This window comes from Bufo gargarizans, chromosome 3 (assembly GCF_014858855.1).
Source record: "Bufo gargarizans isolate SCDJY-AF-19 chromosome 3, ASM1485885v1, whole genome shotgun sequence".
Classification (NCBI taxonomy): Eukaryota; Metazoa; Chordata; class Amphibia; order Anura; family Bufonidae; genus Bufo; species Bufo gargarizans.
The window spans coordinates 340,595,965-340,613,798 of record NC_058082.1 but is presented as its reverse complement, the minus strand read 5'-3'; the positions used below and the strand labels follow the sequence as shown (position 1 = coordinate 340,613,798).

General features: G+C 43.0%; 1 protein-coding gene across 1 annotated transcript in view; it reads left to right on the top strand.

Annotated features, from left to right (window-relative positions):
* CRYBG2 (crystallin beta-gamma domain containing 2) overlaps positions 1–17,556 on the top strand; it is a 127,176-nt gene extending 109,620 nt beyond the window's left edge. Inside the window, exons 18-22 of the mRNA XM_044285653.1 lie at positions 7,128–7,267; positions 7,388–7,511; positions 11,921–12,079; positions 13,999–14,158; positions 16,964–17,556. Of these exons, the coding sequence (XP_044141588.1) occupies positions 7,128–7,267; positions 7,388–7,511; positions 11,921–12,079; positions 13,999–14,158; positions 16,964–17,052 (672 nt within the window). The 3' untranslated portion in view covers positions 17,053–17,556. The remainder of the gene's footprint in view (positions 1–7,127; positions 7,268–7,387; positions 7,512–11,920; positions 12,080–13,998; positions 14,159–16,963) is intronic.
* The last annotated feature ends 278 nt before the right edge of the window (positions 17,557–17,834 follow it).

The following is a 17,834-nucleotide window of genomic DNA, read 5'->3' as shown; positions in this document are numbered from 1 at the left end:
ATAGAAACCTAATGGCTAAAGTGAGGTTTGCAAGAGGTATTCAGTTGGACCGCTCACATGTCCATGCTTTGAATGTCAGTTTACCAAGTAGTTAGAACCAAGGTTCAAAGACGTCCTAGTTGTAATTGCCCGCACAGAAAACTCTGTATTCAAATGTCAAATGGTAACCGCACTTCCTCCGATCAGCAGTGTCCCAGTTACTTGTTACTTGCAGAGCAATCCTTGAACTCGCTCGCTCAGCGTCCCACGTGTCCAGCCAGATAGTCGATCGCTGGTTTGTGACGTGGGCGCCTAGAGTCGTCAGGCCGGCGGAAGCTGGTAAAGCCGAGCTGAGCTAGTGATTGCCTGAACCTATCGGTCCGATGGTAGTGGACACAGCAGAGTTTGCCTTGTGTTTGCGGCAATATTAGAAGTATCAACACAGTTTTTAGTCCGCTTTATAAATAGTTGATGAATAAGGTCTTTTTGCAGGTCTTTTTGCAGCGGTATGGGACGTCTTCTAATGCTTGGAAATTTAAAGCAGAATCCTCTTCTTGCGTGTATAACCGCACTAATAGCCTGGTCTCTATACACACTAGACGCGTTTCGTAAACAAGTTCCTTCCTCAGTAGATAATTGTAGAATGCTGAATGCAGTCACAGGTCATGACTTTAAATACCCTTTTTGGGCTTGATGTAAAATATGGATCGGATTGCGGACTGGGCTAACTGCACAGCCGCAATTTTCACCTTTCATAACATAAGCAATGATTAACCATAAGTGTATTGCAACATGTATCTTGCTGTCACATTGAATATATACATACGCAAAATACATGTTAAAATTAAAACTGAATTGTAACAGATGCTGGAATGACTGGGTTGTGGCTTTAAGAGAATTTGATAGCAAGTGTGGATCGAATTACAGACTGAGCTTGCCACACAGTCACAGTCTTCACTCCATATTAGTCGATGATCAATAAACACCAGTACAGTTTTCAATATTATGTTACACAGATACACATTGTAAGTAAATACTCACAATATGGATATATAATAAATAATAATAAATAATATGTATAAAAAATAAAAATAAAAATGAAAAAGAAATATAAAAAATACAGTAAAAAAATAAATAAAAATAAAATAACATTAAATCACATGGTGGGATATCTGGAGTGTGGCGTTGACTGAGAGAGGGGAAGGGATGCAGGAGGACTCAATGCACTGGAAAGCAGCCTGGCATTGACTCCCCGTGTAAGCCAACCCATCTCTCCTAAAGGAACCCAAAAATTTCAATCTCCGAGTTAAGACCCTGAGGCATCAAGGACCCAAACTCGAATATTTTCTTGGACTCCTGTCTAGGCATTTTGGCCACAAAATCACCTCCTCTCCAGTCTTGTTTGACTGATTGAATAGCCATATAGCTCATTTTACTTGGATCATCCTGCATGATATAATTTAAAATGCTTGGATAGAGGATGCGTTTCAGATTGTTTCTTAATGTTGTTGATATGCTCAGCTATTCTGGTCCTAAATACCCTTTTTGTACGGCCGATATACTGTTTTGGGCATGGGCACTGAATAATATAGATTACTGCCTTACTGTTACATGACAAAATTTCTTTGATTTCCCATTTGAAATTATTGGACGTTGACATTATCTGTTTTATGTTTCTATCAAAGTGTGTCTGTTTGCAATTTTGACAACAGCCACACCTGTAGAAACCTTTTAAATTGGCCCATGGGGTTATCAATGATTTTGTTTGGTGTTTTCTTATAGTGGGAGCCACTTGAAGTCCCAGGTTAGGGGCCCGAGTATAAACTATTGGCGGATTTGCTGGAAGTATAGGGCCCAAAACTTTATCTTCCTTCAATAGGTGCCAATGGTTGTGAACAATATTACTCACCAGTTTATAATCTTTATTATATGGTAAGATTATTTTGGCTGTAATATCTTGTTCTTGTATAGTAGTAGGTACTTCTTTGGGTTTAAAGAATAGGGCTCTATCTAGTTCTCTTACCCTTTGGATTGAATTCTCCAATAGTTCGTTAGGGTACTCTTTTTGTAGGAACTGTGCTTTCATGCTCAGTGCCTCTGCCTCAAATTGCTCTTTCGCCGTACAATTTCTTCTTAAGCGCCTAAATTGGCTAAAAGGGACATTTAGGAGCCACCTCGGAAGGTGACAGCTTGTGTTCAAAATGAAGCTGTTTTTGGCCACATCTTTTTGATATGTGCTACAGGCAAAAGATCCCTCTTTCTTTTCGATATGGAGATCCAAAAAATCCACTGTATGGGGATCAATATTGGCTGTAAACTTCAAATTTAACTTGTTAGTATTAAGATTGTTTACAAACTCTAACAGTGATAGATGAGATCCTTTCCAGACTAACAGAATGTCGTCTATATAGCGCCGCCATAGGACCAGGTCCGCTCCAAGCTTTGGGATGATGGTATCTTGTTCCCATGCTGCCATGAATAAATTGGCATAGCTCGGAGCGAAACCTGGTACCCATGGCGGTGCCCGTAGTCTGTAAATAATAATTGGACCCAAATTGAAAATAATTATGGTTCAGCACAAAATTGATCCCATCTAGTATGAATTGAAGTTGCTCAATTGTCAAATTCCCTTTTTGGGATAAGATTTTGGACACTGATTCTAAACTAGAAAAGCTACAATTTCTGGGGAAATTGTGTGAAGTGTTCTTGCTTCCACTGGTAGTCTACAACTGGAGTGAGTGAGCGGAGTAACTGGGTGAAGTGGCTTAAGTAACTGTTGTGTGGTTGGAGTGGCTGGAGTAACTGTGAAAGGCTGGACTGGGCAAAGTAACTGTATGGAGTGGGCAGAGTAACTGTGTGGAGTGTTTGGAGTGAATAAAGATAGTAAACATTACACTAACCAATTGATCAAATTTAAAAAGTGCACATGGCAAGCTTGATAGAGTAAGAAATGCATTTCAACTTTTATTTATTTATATAGCATATTTAATTGCAATGTTGTTGCCCAAAGTGCTTCACAGTTACATTAAAACATACCGTATTTTTCGCTTTATAAGACGCACTTGTTTCCCCCCAAAATTGGGGTGAAAATGGCCGTGTGTCTTATAAAGCGGATACTTCGCTGGCCGCTATGCTGCACAGCACGGCTAGCGAAGTATCAGTGTGGAGGGAGGAGGCGGGGACACTCATGGCGGGGCCGGTGCAGTGACTCTACTCTAATACACCGGGCCCCGCAACTGTTAAATACATTCAATCCGATCTATATCTAAATGTATACCGCACTGTTCGGTACTTACTGTAGTACCGTAAGTATAGCATTAAGACGGCGCAGACCGGCAGCTCCCTCGGTCATGCGCCGCCTGCCGCAGCTCCCTCGGTCATGCGCCGCCTGCTGCAGCTCCCTCGGTCATGCACCGCCTGCCGCAGCTCCCTCGGTCACGCGCCGCCTTCCCCGCCTGCCTGTTCATTCATAAAGTGAGATAAGCGGACAGGCGGCGCATGAGGAGGGAGCTGGGGCAGGCGGAGCATGACCGAAGGAGCTGCTGGTCTGCGCCGTCTTAATGCTATACTTACGGTACTACAGTAAGTACCAAACAGTGAGATATACATTTAGATATAGATCGGATTGAATGTATTTAACAGTTGCGGGGCCCGGTGTATTAGAGTAGAGTCACTGCACCGGGCCCCGCCATGAGTGTCTCCGCCTCCTCTCTCCACACTAATGCATCTGATGGGGGATCTGTAGATGACACTTATGGGGATCTGTGGATGACATAAGTGTCATCTATAGAGCCCCATAGGTGTAATCCACAGATCCCCCATCAGTTTAATCCACAGATCCCCCATCAGTTTAATCTACAGATCCCCCATCAGTGTCATCCACAGATCCCCCATCAGTGTCATCCACAGATCCCCCATCAGTGTCATCCACAGATCCCCCCATAACAGTGCCATCCACAGATCCCCCCATAACAGTGCGTCATCCACAGATCCCCCTATAACAGTACGTCATCCACAGATCCCCCCCATAACAGTACGTCATCCACAGATCCCCCCATAACACTGCGTCATCCACAGATCCCCATAACAGTGCGGCATCCACAGACCACCATTAGTTCAAAACCTACTAAAAGCACACCTTTTGGTTCAAAATATTTTTTTCTTATTTTCCTCCTCAAAAACCTAGGTGTGTCTTATAAAGTGAAAAATACGGTACATTTATAAAAAACATTAGCAGCCGATTTGTGTAGGTGGGCTTGAAAATGAGGGAGTGGTGGCAGTTTAGAAATCATGTCCTGATTTTTCAGCTCACTCCATTTCCACTATGCTGCTGTGGGGCTCCAGATCCCGAATGTCACAAACCTCCATTTCCACTATGCTGCTGTGGGGCTCCGGATCCTGAAAGTGTGGGTATGAAAGGTCCAGTTTAGTCCAGCGTATCTTTGCAGCTTTAGATCTCTTTCCTTAGATGGCATGAGGATATTCACACAGCTCTAATTTCTTTTCGTAAACGTAGCTAGTTTAAACACCTCAAATTCTCTCTACTGTATAAAACTTATTTCCAAACTTTTATAGGGGTTGGCCACCCTAAGTATCAAAAATCCAAAGTGCCCCAGACAACAGCCCAAACTATGAAGTATTTATATAATGCTAAATGTACTGGCTATATGTAATTTTTCTAATCTGTTCACCATGACATGTTCCCCTGAGCTTCCTCAGACAAGCTATGTGGGCAGAGCAGCTGTAAAGTGAAAGTAAATATCCCAGCATGCATTGCAGCAAGCATCTTCAGAGGAGCAGTCACATGACATCCCCGCCCACCTCTGTTCCTATAGAGACAAGAGCCCCTCAGACTTCTGTACAGACACAGCAATAGAAAGCACACCCCAGTCCTAGCAGTAAAGAGAGGTCACTTCACTGGCGGTTGCCATCTTCAAACTGTGGTAGTTTAAAAATTATAAATCCTACAGCGAAGAGCTTTATATTGTGAGAATCACAAGACCCAGACCTACATTTTGATGCATATTATGAAGGCACAGTCGCAGTTTAGAAATTGCCCTTTGGCTAGAGTGGAGTTTCAATGAATGTCAATGGGCGGCGTGAGTTGCAAACAAATGGTCATATTGTGAAAACTATCAGGACTATGGCTTAGCCGTGGATATTGTTAGTGGCAGCAGAGATACCTGAACGTTTTAATATAAGATTTGTGTAGGTGGGCTTGAAAATGAGGGAGTGGTGGCAGTTTAGAAATCATGTCCTGATTTTTCAGCTCACACTCTAGCTTTTGTCAGCTCCCACTCTAGTTTGAACATTCCGCCATTCATTCCTATGGGACCAATTTAGCCACAAAAACCCTTATATTTCGTCAACCATTCGGCGAAACGTTCCACAAAGTAATAGCACACCAATCGGGAACAATCCGCACGTTTCGGTATATTACTGTCTAAACTGTGGGAGGAGTTAGGGTGGTAAATTTGGCTATAATAAAAATATATATGTGAGATAACAGTAAGTGGTCTTGCCATGCAAAAACACTTCACAGAAATGCAGGTGGTTAACTGGTCTACAAATAGCTAGGAGTCCGTATAGTAAACAGGTGGGGATCAGAAAATAACCCCGATGTTATGGAATGGAGAACTTTAATGAATAAAGTATGTGAATATGAACGTATGATTCATATGGTTTAGACGTTTGAGGGTGTTGGGTCCATCGATGGTGACTCTGGGGTGGGAGTGGGTGGAATTGGGGGATATAACAGATGTAATATAAACATTTGAGAATTTATATAATGTAATGTATTATTTAATACTACTTAATTATATGTAATTTTCTGAATAAAAAAAAAAGAAACAGATTTTGTCCCCCAAAATATCATGTAGTGTACGATCCTTATATAATATAGGCAAACACTTTCTGATAATTTCCACTATATTGTTATAACCCTCACTGTAGCTAATATTAAATATTTATAATATATATTCTATTTTTTATTAATAAAAATGTTTTTGGGTCGCTATTTCTTTATATGTTTTTTCCACAAGTAAATCATCTTAGAATTAGTATGTGCTATCCCCTTGGCTTTCCTCAAATGGGGGCCCATATCACCCCTCTTACATTGTCTATTTGTAATATTTTACATTCCCTATCAAACATAGCTTCATCCCCAGAAATCCTCCTTGCCCTAATGTACAGTATTCACCTACAGGAAGACTGCTAACCACACCACTTCTGGCATGCAGTAAAGAATTTACCACCACTGGTTTTCTAAAAATCTGGATATTGATGACATTTCCCTCTGCAGTAAGCCAAATATGAGATAAAATAAATTAGAAATAAGTATAGGCCTTATTACCGTAGATTTTCAGGACCTTCATCATCATCTTGGTGTCTGAAAGGATGCCTTTGCCTGTTTTAGTGCATCATGAATCAAAACCAGATCTATCAGTGTCACGCTTCTGTGTGGGAGGGAAACACCACACCAAGCATAGAAAGAAGAGGGAAACAGGGAATCAGGCCTGAAAACTAGGGAAGGAAAATGGACACCTCCTAGTGAAAACCCTAACCAAAATCCTGACTGACTACCAGTATGAACAGACCTCAAAGGTAGGTGAGTTCATACGCAGGAATACCTAGAGTCCTATCAAGCCCTATTGGACCCTGGTACTAATGGCAGGGACGAGACTACCTGTTCCTCCAAAAGGAAGGACGAACAGGAGTCTTCTTCAGGCCTAATACAAACAATAGGAAAATGCAAAACACAGAACCCAAACAAAATGCAAAAGGGAAAGGAAAGACTTAACTTCAAAGGAGCAATAGAAGCACCAGGACAACCACAATCACAATCTATCCAAAGGTCCAAACAGAAGCTATAAACCGCACAGCATTGTGGGAGAAGCAACTATAAATAGAGAAGGTTAAATGACCCTAATAGCCACACCTGGGGAAAGAAGGTGTGGTAAGCACCAGAAACAACACAGACGTAATTTGATCCAAATGGAAAACATGTCAGATCAAATCACATGTTGCCAGTCTCACCGATCTCCTGCCACCTGTCGCGGGAGCAATCAGCCGTACTATGGATATACTATATGTATACACTTTAATAACAAGCAGTTATTTTATACTTATTGCTGCTGTTTCTTTTGCAGTATTTTTCAATTCCCTCCATATCACTTCATGGCTTAGAGAGATTTGAAGGCAAGGAGCTAGAATTTACTGGCACAGTTCGGAGCCTGCAAGGTGAAGGATACAACAACCATGTGATGTCTGTTAAAGTGGCGAGTGGAATGTGAGTGATTCTTTACTAGTTCATTTGCCGCCTTTTTTGCTATATTCCAGCTCATAAAGTATACAAGACTACTTCATATGTTATCTCTGGTTATAAAATGTGTTCTTTTTGCTGATGCAGATGGGTGCTTTATGAGCACAGTGATTTTCGTGGAAGACAGTGGCTTTTACAACAGACACAAATCACCAACTGGTTGCTGTTCAGTGGCACCCAGAGAATCGGATCACTCTGTCCTATTAGACAGGTAAGGTCACTGCAAATACAGTAATCTGTAATCAGCCCCAAATTCTTTAATGACAAACTTACATGTGCCTATTAGTGTTGATCGAGCACCAAAGTGCTCGGGTGCTCGAGTAGAACACTTTGGGATGCTCGGGTGCTCTACAGAGCACCCGAGCACAATGGAAGTCAATGGGAGAACCCGAGCATTAAACCAGGCACCCTCTGCTCTGAAAAGGAAAGGGTGTCTTGTTCATAGGAAAAGGTCAGAAATTGATGTGTTGTCCGAGTAGTACGCCACTTTTACAGACTGAAAATAATATGCACCAAACTGAAGATAAAATAGATTTTAGAGGAAATATTGTTAGGAAACATTCTTTCCTGTATATTTACTTGTATATAAAGTGCAAATGCTGCCAAAAATTACAAGGAAGAGGCACTCCGACACAACCTGTATATCACATAAAGGAGGGCCTCATTCACATTGTGGTACAATTGTCCAGGTAGTGGGACTCCTACACTAATAAAGCCTATGTATGCACTAAATGAAAGGGCTGGCAAAAATTACAAGGAATCGGCATTCCAATATACCCTTTATTACACATAAAGGAGGGCATCATACACACCCTTGAAAAATTATGATTGATGCCCTCCTGGTGACCCTCTAAAACATTAGGGGCGAGGGCCTGCTGCTGATCTAACTATCTAAAAAAATTAGGGGTGAGGGTCTGCTGCTGAGCTGACCTTCTAAAACATTAGTGGCGTGGGCCTGCTGCTGATCTAACCATCTAAAAAATTAGGGGTGAGGGTCTGCTGCTGAGCTGACATCTAAAAAAGTAGGCATGAGGGTCTGCTGCTGAGCTGACCCTCTAAAACATTAGTGGCGAGGACCTGCTGCTGATCTGACCATCTAAAAAATTTGGGGTGAGGGTCTGCTGCTGAGCTGACCACCTAAAAAATTAGGGCTGAGGGTCTGCTGCTGATCTGACCATCTAAACATTAGGGGTGAGGGTCTGCTGCTGTCCTGACCTTCTAAAATATTAGAGGTGAGGGTCTGCTGCTGAGCTGACCATCTAAAACATTAGGGACGAGGGCCTGCTGCTGATCTGATCATCTAAACAATTAGAGGTGAGGGTCTGCTGCTGATCTGACCTTCTAAAACATTAGGGGTGAGGGTCTGCTGCTGAGCTGACCATCTAAAACATTAGGGGTGAGGCCCTGCTGCTGATCTGACCATGTAAAAAAATTAGGGGTGAGGGTCTGCTACTGAGCTGACCACCTAAAATATTAGGGGTGAGGGTCTGTTGCTTATCTGACCATCTAAAACATTATGGGTAAGGGTCTGATGCTGATCTGACCATCTAAAAAATTAGGGGTGAGGGTCTGCTGCTGATCTGACCATCTAAAATACTATAGGCGAGGCCATGCTGGTGACCCGCTAAAATATTAAGAGCGAGGGCAGCCTAATGAGCGTATTGATATGATGGAGGAGGAGTAGGAGGACGAGAAAAGATTGAACAATATACCCTTATTTGTGGTGGAAGGGGTGCATGGGAATACAGTGTATTCAATACACCATAAAAGCCACATTTAGAGTGCCTTTATGTTCAGCTGCTTTCCTCTGGTGGAATAGAGAAGTCAGGGGCAATCCAGGCCTTGTTCATTTTGATAAGAGTCAACCTGTCAGCATTTTCAGTTGACAGGCAGTTGCGCTTATCAGTTATTATGCTCCCAGCAGCACTAAATACCTGCTCTGACAAAACGCTGGCAGCAGGGCAGGCCCGCACCTCCAAGGTGTAGAGCGTCAGTCCGTGCCACGTGTCCAGCTTGGACACCCAATAGTTGTAAGGCAAAGAGGGATCACTGAGGATGCTGAGGTCTGCTACATACTCCTTCACCATCTTCCAAAACTTTTCCCTCCTTGTGACACTAGGCCACGCATCAGGGTGAGGGTGCTGGCGGGGTGTCATGAAACTGTCCCAGGCCTTGGGGAGTGTTGCCCTGCCTCTGTTGGAACTGTCGTGTGTTCCCCTTGTCTCCCCTCTTTAGTTGCCCAAGGAACTACGTACTCTGCTGCCAGCTGGAAATTTTTGGAGCAATTTTTCCAAAAGGACCTTCCGGTATTGCACCATTTTGCTAGTCCTCTCCACCACAGGAATGAGAGATGAGAAGTTCTCTTTGTAGCACGGCCTGTTGCCGCTTCCCCACTGCAGTGCTACACTGCTTCCATCTACTGACTGATGGCTGACTGGTGCTGCAAGATGAGAATTCAGAGGTGGAAGTGGAGGAGGAGAAGGGGGGGGTTGCAGCCACTAATGTAGGTGGTGGTGGAAATCCTGATGGAAGTAGGGCCAGCAATCCTTGGCGTCGGTAGCATCTGTGCCTATCCCAGGGTACAACTCGCTCCTGGCCTCCACAACATTCACCCAGTCAGGGAAATGTAGCGTCCCTGGCCAAAAGCACTTGTCCATGTGTTAGTGGTTAAGTGGACCTTCCCAATAACTGTGTTGGTCAGCAATTTGGAAAGGTGCGCATTTAGTGCTATGGCCTGTGGGTGGGTGGCTGGGTATTTGCGCTTTCGTTCAAAGGCCTGAGGTATGGACATCTGTATCTTGCGCTGGGACACAGAAGTGGATGTGCTAGCTGATGGTGCTTGCAAAGGTCCAGGTGCAGGGCGGGAGGCATCCAGGCCTGCGTTTTGGACAGGGGATTGGCCAGCACGTAACACAGGGGAAGAGGAGGCAGTGGTGTGACCCGCAGACACTGATTGTGGACCCAGGCATTCGGCCCACCTATTAGGGTGCTTTGATGCCATGTGGCGGATCATGCTGGTGGTGGTGAGGTTGCTAGTGTTCACACCCCTTCTCATTTTTGTACAGCACAGGTTGCAAATGACAATTCTTTTATCGTCCGTACTTTCCTCAAAAAAGCGCCAGACTGCGGAACACCTACCCCTTGGCAGTGGAGATTGCTGCAAGGGGGTGCTCCGGGCAACAGTTGCGGGCCTGTTTCGTGTTGCCCGCCTTCTCCCTTTTGCCACCCCACTGCCTCTTCCAGCCTATTGCGGTGCTTCGGATCCCTCTCCCTCTGTACTGCTGTCTTCGCTTGGCTTGCCACCTTCCCAGCTTAGGTCAGTGATTTAATTGTCCACCACCTCCTCTTCCACTTCCTCACTCTGGTCATCCTCCTGACTTGTTGACCTAACAAGAACCTCACTTATAGACAACTGTGTCTCATCCTCATCATGAACCTCTTGAGACACTAATTGCGGTTGACTTATTGGCAACTGTGTCTCATCATAATCATCCACCTCATGAAACACTAATTGCCGTTCCCCTCCGTCATCTTTTTCTGACTGTGGATGCTCAAGAGTTTGGGAATCGGTGCACAAGATGGATCATGTCCCCCTTCAAGCGGGCTTGGCGAGAGGGCCAAATCAAGTAATGGCGATGAAAAGAGCTCCTCGGAATATCCGAGTGTGGGATCACTTTGTTGCCAAGACTCTCCATGGTGGGAGAAAGGAGGAGCAGGGTGAGTATTCTATTTACCAGACTCTTGGCTACTGAGACTTGACTTTGTGGAAGACTGGTGCTTAACCGACTGAAAGCATTATCTGCTGCAATCCAACCGACCACCTGGTCGCACTGGTGTGACTTCGAGAGTGGTGTCCTGCGCCGCCCTGCAAACTGGGACATGAAGCTAGGTATTGTGGATGAGTGTGTTTCTTGTGCTCTGGGCAGCAGGCACAGTTTCACCGCGCCCAGGGCCACGACCTCTGCGTGCACCATCAGCAGCACAGCCACAGTTATACAGGAGATGTAGCACAGATAATGTCGCTGTCACCAGCGGCGAAAATATGCAACTTCACCCGTGACAACCAGATCTTCTGCAGGATATTACTTATAGGGCAGAGTTTTCCCTTAGTACCCAAATAACCAGCCTCCAATATACTAAAGATATCATTTGAGGGGCCTTTGTATCCTCTGGTAAGGAAGCCGAAGAAGGTGATCTACACCTCCGTACATACACCATTGTAGTTGGGCTGCGATGTATATAGCACCCGATGACGCGTTCCGGCCAGCCAATCACTGTAATGCCAGTAACCAACATGGCTACGGCATTACAGTGAGTGGCACTACTCCCCTGCACATTTATTGGCTGCGTAGCAGCCAACAAACGTGTAGGGAGGAGACTTGAGCATCGGCCAAACACCGCGACTGTGCCGAGCATCGCGATGCTCGAGTGAAAAAGGTGTTTGGCCGAGCATGCTCGCCCAACACTATTGCCTACATTGCAGGAGCACATAAGAAATAGTACTGTTTTATTATGTATTTATCTTCTGATTTCTACAGACAATACCTTGTATCAGTTCTAAGGTTCTACTGCAAGCATTCAATGTGTACCTAATTCCAACCATTTTTCTCTCAATTTTAGAGGAGAGTATATTTCCGACTACGAAACCATGCCCTAGGCCTATTCTTATGCGTTTCAGAGCCAGCTGAGAACATGAAAGCTGCACGTGTCCAAGTCAGTGAGCCAAGAGAGGGAAGCTGTGATCTTTGGTACTATGAGGAAGGGCGCATCAAGAATCAGGTCAATAGAAAACATTCTTATATCAGTGATATTTTTTTTTACCTTATTTATTACTGCATTTCATGAGGAGTCCACATGAAATATCCATTAGGGCTCATGCTCACGAATGTAAGGGCTCCGTGCCCGTGCTGCAATGCATGGGCACAGACCGTGGAGCAGCCGCATGCGGATCGCGGACCCAATCACTTGAATAGGGTCTGCGATGCGCATCCGACAGTCCGCACCGCAAAAAAGTAGTGCATGCTCTACTTTTTTGTGGTGCGGAGGCGTAGCCAGAAACACCACGGAAGCACTCAGTAGTGCTTCTGTGGGGTTCCGATCCGTGCCTCCGTTCCGCATCTCCATGATTGCGGACCCATTGCGGAATGCATACGGCTGGTGCCTGTGTATTGTGGACCTGCTGTCTGCAGGCTGCAATACGGCCATGGGGGACACAGAGATCAGGTGTCATTATTTGATCTGCACCTGTTCTGTTTTTTTGACCCACACCTGGTTTTGGCTCACAATAACTGATGGAAATAATTGATCACATAACTGAAGTGTGAACACAGCCTAAATCTGCGGTAATACAGGTCTATTCCGTGCACTGTATGGGCCAAAATCTATGCACAATAATGTGCATGAGGCCACAGGGGGATTTGCATTTGTTCTGTTTCCATTTTCTTTATGTATGCAGAGGATTTCGTTTTTTCTCATCCTGTTACAGTTCAAACCACAATGTTTTATTGACACATGTGATTGGGCAGAGTGTTTATAACCTTCTCTGCCCAATCATAGGCACAACTGTGAACCTGTTATCTCTCTCCCCTGTTCTGCAATGAGTAGCTGTATGATCAGTATAGAGCAGGTTGGAGAAGCTTAAAGGGGTTATCCCATGATTGATGTGAAAAATAAAAATCAGACATCATAAAGTACATGATAACCTTTTTCTAGCAAAGCTTGAGCCAGCCCTGCACCTCACGTGGATCTCCCCTATTTATTGCTCTGCTGGATTTATATTAAGCTAGCAGCTTAGGGAGAATGTCCTTTGAAGGACATTCTCCCTAAGGATGAAACTGAGCATGTGCGGTCATCCCAGACAGCTGGATAAAGAAATAAAAAAACAAGTGGAGCTGTACAGATACATTTTCTTGAATAAGAGTGGCTATACAAAATTCTTAATCACATGCAGTTAAAAAGTATTCAGATCCAGGTGCGGGTATGAAAACTTTAGAATATTTTTGTGGGACTTTCCGTTTAACACGATCCGCTTGAAAGAGCCTGACCTCATTTAGCTTCCTGTCTCTGGAGACTGTTGAGTAACCACTAGATGACAAACAGAAGCAAGACTACCTGTTTTCATTGTATGCACCTTCTTTAAACTGCTTGACTCCCTTTAGGGGGAACTGAAACTTTTATGGGGGTTTGTTTTAAACTTGTAGGTGTGGTTGAGGCTATGTTTTAGACTGGCGTTGCTTTGTGTACCTGCACCAAATTTATGAAGACAGGTGTTTGGTTTTAATAAATTGTGTGATGTGTTTTTGCCTTTGTCATAGTACGCCAGTTTTTTTGTGAATTTTCTAATAAATGAGACTAATAAAGGTGTTCTAATCTGTAATCCCAACCAATTTTTTCACTCCAAATTTGAAAGTTTCCATTTGCTCACAAAATGTGGCAAAATTTCATCGAAAGTTGCAAAAAATGCACCAAGCGTCACACGCAACATAGCTTGAGATTTTAAGACACAAAACCTGCATAGCAGATTTGAAATAATGCCGTGTTACAAAAGAACAGACTGTGACAAGCAGTGTTATAAGGGTATGAGCCAGCACATTCATGTATCTGTAAACCTCACCGTAAAAAATGGATGCTACTGAATGGTTCCTTCTTTAATAAACCGATTTTTTTATATTAACCACAAGTCTTCTGTCACTTTATAGATGACTCCTCAAATGAGCCTTCAGGTAGTTGGCATGACTAGCCCAGGGACAAAAGTCGTCATGTGGTCAGAGGGGCGCAAGCCAATTCAAACCTGGACAATCGAGGATACTGGTCTTATAATGAGTTGTTTGTTTGAGGGCTTGTGTCTGGATATAAAGGGTAAGTAATGTAACCAGTAAGACTTGCATTTATACAGGTCATGAAACTCTTAGATAATTCCTAATATTCCTGATAATTTATAGTATGGGTATATTATTCCTTTGCAGAACCAGCCCTTCCCCCATTCACTGATGTGAATTTATCATTCCCCCATGACAGTTATCTAGTGTATGCATGTGTTTGCAACTGTTTTAATGCCACTTGGGCAAAACATTTTCTTCTCTGCTGTCCTCGCCACTTTTATAAAAAGGAGGCATGCTGAGGGTGGGGCCCTGGTATATTTATCTTCTTTTACCCAATTTTTCTGGTGTAAAAGAAGACTGAGGAACTATGTAAGTTCACATGTGGTGGATACCCTGCGAATTTACGTTTGGCAGATCCGCAGTGTTGTACAGAACCAGCAAAGTGGGTGACATTTTACGAAGCCTCATTCATGCACTGTGATCTGAAATCTGCAGCATGTCAGTTTATGCTGTGGATCTTCACTGTGGATTTCCACCTTTTGCAATGGAGGTGGTGAAATCAACCATTGCTGTAATTCATGCATTTTTTGTCATGGTTTGTGCAGCAAATCTGCAGCAGAACTTTACATTTTGTGTGGATGTAAGAATCTCCTTTTTAAACAGAGGGAACACTACAGATCAGTCAGCGGCTGGTATAGGATCTACACATCCCTGTACACAACCTGCAACAGATCACTTACCCGGGAACAGTTGAGCAGCGGTTATGCAGTGCAACTTCTTTCTCTCTAAAATTCTGACCCCAAAAATGTGATGTGTATACACTGATGTGGATCATTAGTATTAATTAGAATAACTTTGCAATGTTTTTATGATAATATTTATAAATAACCCATGCATGTACCCTCAACTCACATACTGGAGCTTGAGAAAAGTACAGCACAGGTTAATAAAATAGCCGCATTTTTAATACTTTTTAGAATGTTGTGACTTCTTGTAACATATAATTGTGGAGACGGGGCAGCACTCCTTAATGATGCAGTCCGGGTGCCAATGTTCAACCCTTGATTACAGGTGTAGATATACACTGAAGAAATCCACGGCACTCTTTGCTAGAAAGTGAAAAAATGTGTATTTATTCACACATGTCAAAACAGCGACGTTTCGGTCCTCTCACTGGAGTGCAAAGATTTATACATCACACAATTAATTAATCACCAATCAATTAATGTTTAAAAGTGCACGCCCATATTTCACTCAAAGTGCTATTTTATCCAGAATGCAGTGTTACTAGTCATGACCCAGCATCAATGGAACATACAACAGCTGAACAGATCAAATTATAGTCAGGGCTGGTGAGGCAGAGTAATCATTACAATGAAAAAGCCTGTGAGGGGTTAATTTGGTGGACATAGATTGTAGTATGTATACATCGATTCCACTTGTTTGTGTGGCGCTATTGCAGCTGCACATATATAGTGGGACGATGAGGTCCAGACAAGGTCTCGGTAGTTGCATATTAAATAATGCAAGATTATTGTTTAAGTTGGCGCTGGATGTGGACGGACACATGCGATGGCGGCGCACGCGCAAAAAGGTGAGGAAGACGCCAAGGTATCTGTGCGCCTCGCATGTGTCCGCTGTGCAGCACTACGCAATGTGTTCGGCTTCTGATATGCCCATGATGTTCTACGTTTGTATGTTGTAGCCAAGCGCTGGTTTTAATATGTATGTTATAAGCATATTGCACTTTATGTCATATCTGCACATGAATATAGAATATGAAATCATGGACACTAAGACTGCAGTGGACATGGCATTGATGCTGGATCATGACTAGTAACACTGCATTCTGGATAAAATAGCACTTTGAGTGAAATATAGGCGTGCACTTTTAAACATGTATTAATTGGTGATTAATTAATTGTGTGATGTATAAATCTTTGCACTTTTGCACTTTGTAATTCACTTGGCTTGAGAAAAGTCCTGTGAGAGGACCGAAACGTCGCTGTTTTGACATGTGTGAATAAATACTCATTTTTTCACTTTCTACCAAGGAGTGCCGTGGATTTCTTCAGTGTATATCTATTTATATAGACATCATTTTTTTTACAATGTTAAGATGTAAGATGATTTTCTAATACAAAATGTAGGGCCACATTTATTAAGATCACTGGAATGCATTGCACCAAATTTGTTAAAATGCACATACTGTATCTCTTAATAAATTTGGAACATTGTGGACTGTCCGTAAGTCAGAATAAGAACGCTATGACTACAAAAATTTGTGTAAACCATACCCACTTTTCAAAGTTTGGCATTTTGAGACTTTCTAAAGCCAAAGAACAGTGGCAAAGCATGTTGATAAATTGCCCGAGCGGGTGCAATGTGTGACGCATTGAGCCCGCACGGAATCCGGACCCATCCTTTTAAATGGGGCTGTGTACATGTGCGTTGTTTTTCACACATCACAAATCGTAGCATGTTCTATATTCTGCGATTTTTCACGCAATGCTGGCCCCATAGAAATGAATGGAGCTGCGTGAAAATCGCATCCACAAGCAAGTGCGGATGCAATGCGGATTGCTAAGAGATGTTGTTTGTATACCTTCAGTTTTTTATCATGCACGTGCAAAACACATTAAATCGCATTAAAAAACTGAACGCGATCGCAGACAAAACTAAATGACTTTGTTTGCGAAATCGCACATTTTTTAATTAACGCATTTGCAACGCATCCGGACCTAATCTGGACATGCTCGTCTGTAAGGGGCCTAAAGGTGGCTCTTTGTTTTCTTCATGTTGCTGAAGTATCACTATTGCTGACTTCTCTCTATACTTACAGGTGGGCACAGCTACGACTCAGACCATGCTGTAGTGTGGGAGACCGCAGAGGACAGGTTAACTCAACGTTGGGTTCTTGAAGTCTTCTAAAACCATAAGTACTTTGTTTTCCAGACCTGGATAATCTTGGTTTCTGACATTAGGCTCATAAATTGGATTTCAGTGCAAGCTGCATTATTCCTATCAAGACAATTAATGGACTCACACTACAGTTAGGTTTACAGGAGCCCCATCATCCTATGCTCCTCACTACAGTATTACCTATGATAAGATGCAGACTGGCAGACCTTATGAACCTTCGACTGGCATGATAAGCACTTTCCTACCCACATATGTAATAACCAACTGATAATCAAAATCTGTAAAATGTGAAACTCCAGCTGAAGATCACGGGGTGCAGTAGATGTTCTGTGTATAGTATTATCAAGTATCAAGTTTGAGGTACTAGAATATTTATATTATATATATTTTTATACAGTCTTGCAGTCTCTGTCATTCTTTTCTAATTCACAAGTTCGTGGTGATTGTGTATATACTATATTATATATGGGACTTCATTAAAATGAATAAACACGCAGCTGGGTCAGTAACATTTATTGTGTTAAGCTATCAGTTTACCTTTGCTTGTTATACATACACATAAAGATGTGAATAATAGCAGATATCACTTTATGGTACAATCAGGTTTATTCTGCAGAACAGGTTCACCACAGGAATTGGCTCGGAGAAGCTGAGTAGATGTTTAGCAGTTCTTTTGAACATGCAACAACCGTGCCCTTGCTCCTCTAGGCTGGTCTTCATGGAAGGTGGTTAGTTGTGTGAAGCAGGTAGTTAAAAGCTGAGAATGTTACAATGATAAGCAACATGGCTGA